A 9,107-nucleotide genomic window follows, 5' to 3' on the forward strand; every position below is an offset into this window, starting at 1 on the left:
CATGCCGATTCTGGACAGAGCTAGGCGCCCAACTGGAGCAAGAACAGAACCACCAGAAGGTTATACAATAATTTATTGAGAGCCCACCCTCCCTGCCCTTGCAGTCGCTAGGTCACTTTTTCCTCTTGTAAATCTTGTTGGCTAGCCCCAGGAAGATGGTGGGGGGCAGGGGCGCAGCATACTGCTCGATGAGACTCATAAGGTGGCTGTAACTGTCTTCTTCATACTTAGAGAACACAGCTGGCAGATTCATCTCCTCGTACAGTGCCCTCACCTGGGCTACCTTCTTGGCATCCTTCTGCCCATAGTTGTCCTGGAAAGGGTTGTAGGCAGGAAAATGGGCTTTATCTTCCCTTGACCCTCCAAGGTTTCTCCACTCCACATATTCACACATTCTACCCCTGCCTTCCATTTTCAAGTATCTCCAGGTATTTCAGATCCCAAGCTTCTCATCCCCATCCCAAACATTGGGCTTTTGGCTCAGGCCTCAGTTTCCTCTATTCTGCGGTCTTTCAACTTTGGTACGATTGAAATTTGTGGCCAGGTGATTTCATTTGGGTGAACAATTCTGTGCAGTGTGTATGAGGTTTGGTAGCACCACTGGCCTCACCCTATAGACCCCTTTAGCACATGCACTCACCAAGTTAAAATGATGAAAAAGAATCTGCTGGCATTGTAAAAAGGGGGGCGGGGGTCAAAACTGCCTCACTCAAGAACCAATGCCCTGTTCCCTTTCTTATCAGTTCAGGGAACCCCTGGTCCTCTCCCACACCTGCAAGATCTGACGCTGTTCTGGAGTTGCCCGTTGTAGACACTGAACCACCAGCCAGCTGCACTTGTTGTCCTGGATGTCAGTGCCAACCTTTCCAGTCACACTGGGGTCACCAAAGAGGTCAAGGTAATCATCCTGGGCAGGAGGCAGAAGAGGAGGAATGAAGAGCCTGGGTATAGTAGTAAGCCTCTTGCCTGGCATGTACCCCCAGCACATACCAAAAAAAAAAAAAAAAAAAAAGAAGAGGCCTCCCATTCTGCCATTGCCTCAGGCCTACCTGAATCTGAAAGAACTCTCCCATCTCAATCAGGATCTTGTTGGCATTGGCATGTTCCTTCTCCCCATCAATGCCTGCCTATAAGGGAGGAGGATGAATGAGCCAAACCCTACAGGTGCCTTCACCTTCCTGGATACTTCCTCCAGTGGGGTCCTGCCTACTGGGGTCACCAAATTATCTCTCCTTTCAGACATTCTTCGCCTCCTGATCTAGGAATTCCTGACCAATGGCCCAAGCTCTGTCCGATTTTTTTCTTTTTGACTAGGTCTTCTTGGGAGTCATAACAAGGAAGAATTTATTCTGGAGGCCCACAGATTCTCTTCCTTCACAGGTCTCAGTCATTCTGATCCCCCTTCCTAACTTTTTTGCCACCTCCAGCTTCTTTCAGGATGAAAAGAAAACTTGGAGAACCAAGTTACACAAGTTTATCCTGATAAACTGTTAATCCTGACTACCTTTGAATCCAGGCTTCTCCCTCTCTACCTGAATTATCTCCTCCCTAGTCCTGTCCAAACTCCCAATTTGGGATTCAGATTCCCTATTAGGAGACAAGCACTTTCAAATGCCTCAGTTCATCTTTACAGTCCTGTGAGGCCAGAATTTTATCTCCATCTTGCAGCTGAGAGTAAATGGATTACTCAAGGCCATGCAGTCATTCAGTGGGGGAACCAACTGTCCAAATTGAATTGTCTCTGCCTTCCTATCTCAATACCTATATGAGCAAGGAAAGGAGGGTACAGCTGACTCACCATGTACATGGCAGCAGCAATAGGCAAGTAGAAGGAGTAGAAAGCTGTCTTGTACTTGACAATGGATTTGTACCTGAAAGAGAAGATAAAGTCCTCAGGACAATCCCCACTCCAAGCCCTCCCTCACTCTCCAGACATGGTTCCACCCATGGTTCCTCACCTCTTTTCAGTGTATCTGCCAAGATCCACATTGCCCTGAGGGGCTGTGATGAGGTCCAGGGTCTGCCCGATCTCAGTCTGATAGGAACACTAAGAGGAAGATGGACCATGAGCCAGATTTTCTCCACATATGAGGATCCCTGATATGCTGGGCCCTATGTCCCAAGCCCAGAACCTGCTTTCTGGGAAGAGTCACAAAGGCAGCAGGAGAGAGAGAAACCCAAGACCCACATTCATGCAAACAGTCCTTTACTTCTTCAAAACATACAGGAACAAAGAAGCCCTTCTTGTCATGACCACCACCCTTCCTAATCCTCTCCCTTCTTGTCCCTTTCCAGGCAACCCTAGCATCTCCTATGCCTGAAACCAGCAGAGGAGAACATCCCTCCAGAGGCCAAGGCTACTATGGGAAGCCTCTGAGCTCTGGGTCCCATTCTGCAGCACACCTGCAGGAAGAGCTCAATCAAGTTCAAATAGTAGGGCTGATCCCGGCAGTAGAACTTCAGCAGGCGGTAGATACAGGATTCCAGAAGCAGAGCATCATTGATGGCATCCAAACCTATGCCTGGCTGTTAGGAGCCCAGAAAAAAAGTGAGCAATCAATCTCTCAATTCATACCAAGAATGGTTACCTCAATCAGGATGGATGAAACCACCTCCCTGTGGCCTGTCTCCATGTCCACTACAACCTTCCCACCCACAGTACCTTCTGATACCAGCAGGGCTGTCCCCGGCGGGTAATGGATGAATCCATGATGTCATCTGACACCAGGAAGAAAGCCTGCAGCTAGGAGAAGAAAGAAGAGTTAAGACCCCCCAGGTCCTTTATGTGCCTCCTACCAGGGACACAGCTACTGCTTCTGATAGTTACTATCAGCTGGAAAGGAAGATCTAGGTGGGAAGGCTGAGGACTTCAGTTACACAATCTATTTGGCTCAGAACCCCCACCTATAAACATAGAACTAACACTCTTGTTTCCAGGGTAAGAGTCCAGAAAACATCTCTGACAACTCTAATCAGCCTTTTAGACTGTCACTGGTGTTGGAGATTATGAAACACCTTCATGTAGCTTACTCTTTCTTAACTTGCCAAAAATCCCAATGAACACTCAAAGGAAGATCTCTTCATCAATGAAAAAACTAACAAATTTTAAAAGAAAAAAAGTTAAAAAAAAAAAAAGATTTCTGCATGCAACTTGACTTTACCAGACTTCCCACCTCCCCAGCACTGGTGACTGAACCCAGGGGTACTCTGCCATTGGGCTACATCCCCAACCCTTATTATGTTTTATTTTGAGACAGGGTCTCACCAAGACACCAAAGCTGGCTCTGAACTTTTGATCCTCTTGCCTTAGTACTAGGGATGGAACCCAGGGGCACTTAACCACTGAGCCACACCCCTAGCCTGTTTTTTATTTTTTATTTTGAGACAGGGTCTCACTAAATTGCTTAGGGTCTAAGTTTCTGAGGCTGGCCTCAGCCTCCCAAGTTACTGGGATTACAGGCATGTGCCACCGCACACAGCTACCTCTGTGACTCTTAAAAGAAGGCTGAACACTATTACATCATCCAACACTCTGTTCAAATATCCTAGGGCCGGGATATAGCTCAGTTGGTAGAGTGCTTGCCTTGCAAGCCGAGGTTCAATCGCCTGCACCGCAAAAAAATAAAAATTCTAGTGACCAGGGACACAAGTCTTACTCTTATAGCGTATTTAAGGGTGCAGGTTTAACTGAATGGAACTGAAATCTGCCTCCTAATAATCTGAATCCCTGGAATTATAAATACCTTTAAATACTCAAATATCAGCAAAGTCTTACCCTTCTGACTGCCAGCCTCCCTAAAGGTACCTGTACTTGTTGGTTTTCTCTTTCCTTTCTCTCTCTCTTTCTTCTTTTTAGTATGGGGATTTAACCCAGGGGAGCTACCACAGAACTATATCTTCAGTCCTTTTTTATTTTTATTTTGAGACAGATTATTTTTATTTTAAGTTGCTGAGGTTGACCTCAAACTTGTGGTCTTCCTGCTTTAGTCACTGTGATTACAATCATGTACCAATGTGCCCAGCTGACTTGCTTTTCTAATTAGACCATTAACTCCTTAGTCTTGGGAACATGTTTTTCTTCTTGGCATTCCCATGGCCTAGCAGCACAGCACTAGCCTCAGAATGGGTGCTTCCTAAATGCTTGTCTACTAAGCAAATTAAAGAAACTCTCTAACTACCCCCTTGATTCTTCCTGCTATCAGGTCACTATTTTCTTAATCAGTTTTTCAAGACATGGTTTTTGCCAGACACAGTGATGCATACGTGTAATGCCAGCAACAAGAGGCTGAGGCAGGACAATCACAACTTTGAGACCAGCCTTGCCAACTTAGTATAACCCTGTCTCAAAATAAAAAATACGGTGCTCAGGGTGTAGCTCTACAGTAGAGCATCCCCAGGTTCAATTCCCAGTACTGCAAAAATAATAACAATAATAAGATGTAGTTTTTAAAACTTTACCCCGTCCTGATCCTATGTGCTCTGATGGTTCCACCCTGTTGGTAAAGCAGGAAACAATGCCCATCAACTGAGGTGTGGGCCACTGACGTCACTGCCAGTGTTCCAGGAAAGACCCTCAGGGAGGAAGCATCAATCTGTACCTTTAATGCTGATCTTATCCCAGGGGAGCAGAATGGATGTACACACTGGGGCAGAGGCTTTCTTTACACTGTATTTATTTTATTTGGAGTGTCATGGTTCTCTGGAGCCACCCACCACTGTCTGCTTCCAAGGACAACAAGCACAATTTTTGTTTCAGCCATCACCATTCAGCCAAAGACAGTCTCCTAGGGAATTCCTTCTGTGGCCCCTTCTCAATCTCTGCCTCTATCAGTTATTTTAACCCCATCTGCAAGGAAACTTGACATAAATCCCAGTGCTGGAGTCCTGTCACTTAAATTGAGTATCTACAGGGGTAGAACCTCAGTACTGGGGAGTTATTCATACATATGGAAAGAATTAGATGTTAGATTATGCGCCACTCTACCAACTAGCCTAGACTTTAGGGAAAAAGTCAACTGTGGTAAAGGAACTATTCTAGATTAAAGACTGAAAAAAAAAATTGCTAAATGCAATACGTTAGTTTGGGTTTTGTTTGTTTCTTTTGTTCGTTGGTTTTCTGTAATGCTTTAACTTTGATTGGATCCTGGGTGTTTTAAAAAAAAAAAATTCATAAAGGACATCTAAGAGACAGTTAGGGATACCTGAATATGGCATATGCCCTGGATAGTATTATTGGAATCCAGTCCCCCTACCACTAATTAACCCTCTAGGCCAGGCTAGCGAAACATACACCTTCAAGGAACAGGATAGAAGACAAGGAGATGCAGGGACTAGAGGAGAACAGTCACACACAGGAGAGCATGTACCATGTTTTGGGGAAGCAGCCATGACATGCCTTCAGCCAGGTGCTGCTATACATGAACATGGACCTGGATCTTATGATTTTCCAAGTAATGCCAGAAATCTGGATTTAAAGCAAAGCATCTGCTATGTTAAATTTAGGGGATTTAAGTTGTAAACATTTTCAAAATCTTTTAGTGGGCTGCTAATTTTCAATTTCTACTTCACAATAATCTTTTGGAAGAACTATGTTACTTTTATGGCTACTGTTTGCTCACAGGAAAAAGTCAACACCTCTCTGCCAAATCCTGTGTACCTAATGGCAAGAGGTTGCCCTCAAAAGTTAACCAGTTATCTCTTGGAGTAATTCACTCTGCCTAAATTTGGCTACAACACACTAGGGACATAAAAATATAAACACAATCCAGAAACAAGTTTTGGGTTCATCCCTCCCCAATCCCCAACTCTAGGGAACCTCTTCTTCTCCTGCCCTTCCCCTACCCCTCTCACCAGTTCCACACACCAGCCCACTGTCAGGGCCCTCTGGAGACTATCAGCATCCTGTTTTCCTGGATCCACCAACTCCTGGAATGTCGCCACCACCGTCAAACCCCGGTTGTACTTGCCTCCAATGGCATTATATTCCAGGACCTGGAATGGAGGGGAGAGGGACAGGGCATCAGGGTTCACACAGCAACTTCTACTGCCAACCACCACTTAACTTCACTCTCCCCAATCCCAACTCCCACTCCAGGAAGCACCTGGATTCCTACTTCTTACTCCTGTCCCAAAGTTCCAGACCACAGCTAGAAGAGTTCCCCAGTGCCCAGGCATATACTCTGCATTGTATTCCCCAGTAATTTGAACGGCTCCATGGTGCAAGCTCAGTTCTGTCTCCAAGCCCAGGACTCAGGGAAAACAATGCCTGCTGTGGGAATGGCTGGACTGCTCAGATCCTGGCCCCATCGCACCTCCCTAGACTTCCCTTTCACAACCCATTGTTGCTTTCCCAATCACACCCTTCTACCCAGAATTCAATCCATCTGCAAATGAAAATCCTGTATTTAAAGACCAGGCCCTCCAAAGTTAGCCAGAGAACTTAAGAGACCCAAGTTGGGACAGTCATCTCCTAATTCTCCAATGGTGTCGCCTCCTGCCAGGGCCCCTCACTATGCCTTCTGTAGCCCTGTTCTCAACCAGTACTATTAAGGAGAGCCTTCCCTGTGAGTCCCCATCCCAATGTCCACAAAGCTTCCCCTTTTCCATGGTTCTCCTCAAACAGATGAGACAGATGGCAACTGATGAAAACAATTTACTAGATACTTCTAGAGAATAAAAGGAATGTGGGGAGAAAGCAACGTAAATATTATAGCAATAGTTCATGTGCTGGAACAGAGGTTTCTGATGACACAGTAACTTCCCACAGGTCTCTGGGAATACAGACACCTCAAACTGCCTCCTCCCATTTGTCTGAAAAAAACAGCATCTTATGATTTCAGGACACAAAAATAAAAGGTTTACCAGGTGAGGCCCCCACACCTAGGCAAAGCAGTTTGGACAGAGCCAAAAATCTGGTTGAATAAGTATACCTTCCCAGGCCTCACCCACTCCAGAGTCAACCAGGTGAAAGTCTTCTCCTGCATCTGTCAAAAGTGTCCCCAAGGGGGAAATAGGGATTGAAATCAAATTTCTTATATGTATAATTTTGTCACAATGAACTCAAATGCTATGTATAATTATAATGCTCTAATTTAAAAAAAAGAAATGTCCCTGAAAGCCCAGCTGAATTCCACACATATGAAAGGGTCCTGTTTCCTCAGGTCACGAATCCCTCACCTCCTTAAGTCGAGCAATAGCATCTCCTGTCTCTGGGTGCCCCATCTCATCTTCAGTCAGCACCTTGACTATCTGAGAGAAATGCTGGATGAAATCCTGCTTTTCTTGGGCATAAACATCTGATTTCTGGTCTCCGTTCATTCTGAGAGAGGAGTAAAGTGCTCTGAGAAAAGGAAGGATAAATGAGGAACCTGATCAGGTGTTCCCCTCCCCAAGACCCTTCACCCCAACCACACTCACCGAGGCTCCTCTGTCCACACTTGGCACCAGCAGCGGGCACTGTGCCAGGCCCCCGGGACTGGGCACCCTTGCACCAGGGAGGGCAGCCGCCACCTCTCCCTGGGCGCCCAGCAGGGGGCTGGCAGCAGGAAGACCCCCGCAGATCTCAGCCAGCGGGACAGGGGCATCGTGGGGGTGGCATAGGGAGGGGGTACAGTGCACTCCCTGCAGGGGCAAGCACCAAAGGCAGATGCATGGTGGCAGCTCCCCCAATCACCCACAAACCAATTTTTTAGCTATTGGCCCAGAATGCCCCGTACTCTTGTGGACTAAACTTGGGGGCAATTATACAAAGAAGGATATGAAGAAAAGAAAAAGTATGTTTGGGTGACTGAGACCCAACAGGTCGTCACTTAAAATAAGACGACGAAAACTGAGTGCCTTCAAGGCTGTGAGGACAAGACTGGAGGAGGAGGCGGTACAAAACACAGTACCCCAAGACTAGGGGCTGGGAGGACCCTTAAGCCACTCTATAATTCTAGAAGCCAAATTGAGGCTCTGGAGGTAGGAAAATAGCTAAGTAGAGGTACAGCCAAATATTAAAAGGTCTCCCTTTGTCGGCAGTGGTAGGGCCCAACTCCAAGCTAAACTTCAAGGAAGGAAGACCTGGGACTGGAACCCATGGATGCTAGGGATATGCGGTCTGGAGCACGGCAACTGGACATCCCGAGCCTCACAGAAGGGCTGGCATTGCACAGATGGCCTGGGAGCAACCCCAGCCAGGCGGGGAAGCTTCGCAGCAGAAATTAACCCGGACCCCGGCATACTGGGTGCTTCAGGAAAGTACATAGACAAAGTTCGGAAGTTTCCGCAAGCACAGAAGGCCAGCCAGTCTGCCCAACCACCCCCCAAAATTTTAAGCTCCGACACAACCGGCTGGGCTTGCAGTACCTCACAGTACCACTAGAGGTAAGGCCGGATCCCAGACCTCGGCATCCAGAACCTAAACGCGACCTCTCTCACCTGCTCCTGTATATGCCGGCTCTTGTTTAATCTAGATTGTTGGCGGGGTATGCCTAAAACCTGAACGCGCTCGGCGCTTGGCTCTCTGGGCCAAGTAGTTCTCGGTCTCCCGTCGCTGTTGGCAGAAACTAAACGAGGACTACAACTCCCGGCGTGCCGCGGAGGGAAAGAGACTACGCGATCTAGCGCGGCTGGCTGGGAGGAGATGAGAAGCACTGATTGGCTGCTGGCCCTCGTATGAGCATGGGGCCCTGTGACGGACGACCAATGGAAGGGCTGCGAACTGGGCAATCACGCGACTGAGAAGTGGGGGGAATGGTGCTAGAGGCCTGTGTGCTGGAAGAGAATTAGGCTGGGAACTCCCCCGGTCTGACTCCTGACTGTCGCCTTACTTCATGTTTCAGTTTTCATAATTTTCCTGTAGGGCTAAATGTCATGTTGGCAAAACCCCAGGAGGACCAGCTTTGACATTCATTAGTTCTAACTTGGACAAATCATTTCAACCCCTGATAGACTTGACTTTCTTGAAACTGGTTTTCATCTATTGAATGACGATGATAATACCATGAGATAATGTATATAAAGTATTTTAAGGGTTTAAGATGGATGAGACTCAGAGCAGAAACTGGAACCATCATTCCTACACGCACCAGTCCACCATAGGTTGACACCATGAACTCTTTCTCCAT

The 9,107-nt window shown here is 46.9% G+C and overlaps 1 protein-coding gene across 3 annotated transcripts; it reads right to left on the reverse strand.

The window, feature by feature from the left end:
* Positions 1–67: 67 nt before the first annotated feature.
* On the reverse strand, positions 68–8,568 carry Fdps (farnesyl diphosphate synthase). Of its 3 annotated transcripts, XM_047552798.1 has the most exons (11): positions 8,419–8,554; positions 7,417–7,620; positions 7,177–7,339; positions 5,851–5,991; positions 2,663–2,743; positions 2,404–2,526; positions 1,959–2,047; positions 1,799–1,871; positions 1,050–1,127; positions 773–907; positions 68–313 (listed from the first exon to the last, which is right to left on the reverse strand). In XM_047552798.1, the coding sequence occupies exons 2-11, from the start codon at positions 7,581–7,583 to the stop codon at positions 113–115; spliced, it is 1,251 nt and encodes a 416-aa protein (XP_047408754.1). In that variant the 5' UTR covers positions 7,584–7,620; positions 8,419–8,554; the 3' UTR covers positions 68–112. The 3 variants fall into 3 exon arrangements, with proteins under 3 accessions (XP_047408754.1, XP_047408763.1, XP_047408770.1); XM_047552807.1 differs by lacking the exon at positions 7,417–7,620 and having other exon boundaries at positions 69–313; positions 8,419–8,568; XM_047552814.1 differs by lacking the exon at positions 7,417–7,620 and having other exon boundaries at positions 69–313; positions 7,177–7,318; positions 8,419–8,545.
* Between the last annotated feature and the right edge of the window lie 539 nt (positions 8,569–9,107).

This window comes from Sciurus carolinensis, chromosome 1, assembly GCF_902686445.1.
Source record: "Sciurus carolinensis chromosome 1, mSciCar1.2, whole genome shotgun sequence".
In the NCBI taxonomy this organism is placed as follows: domain Eukaryota; kingdom Metazoa; phylum Chordata; class Mammalia; order Rodentia; family Sciuridae; genus Sciurus; species Sciurus carolinensis.

What these genes read in the sequence shown, in the direction of transcription:
- Fdps (XM_047552798.1), bottom strand. Translation starts at nt 7,583, where the DNA reads ATGCCCCTGTCCCGCTGGCTGAGATCTGCGGGGGTCTTCCTGCTGCCA. An exon ending in TGATTGAGCTCTTCCTGCAG is followed by an intron (nt 2,048 to 2,403) that starts GTGTGCTGCAGA and finishes TCTTCCTCTTAG; the next exon opens with TGTTCCTATCAGACTGAGAT. An exon ending in GGCAGATACACTGAAAAGAG is followed by an intron (nt 1,872 to 1,958) that starts GTGAGGAACCAT and finishes CTTCTCTTTCAG; the next exon opens with GTACAAATCCATTGTCAAGT.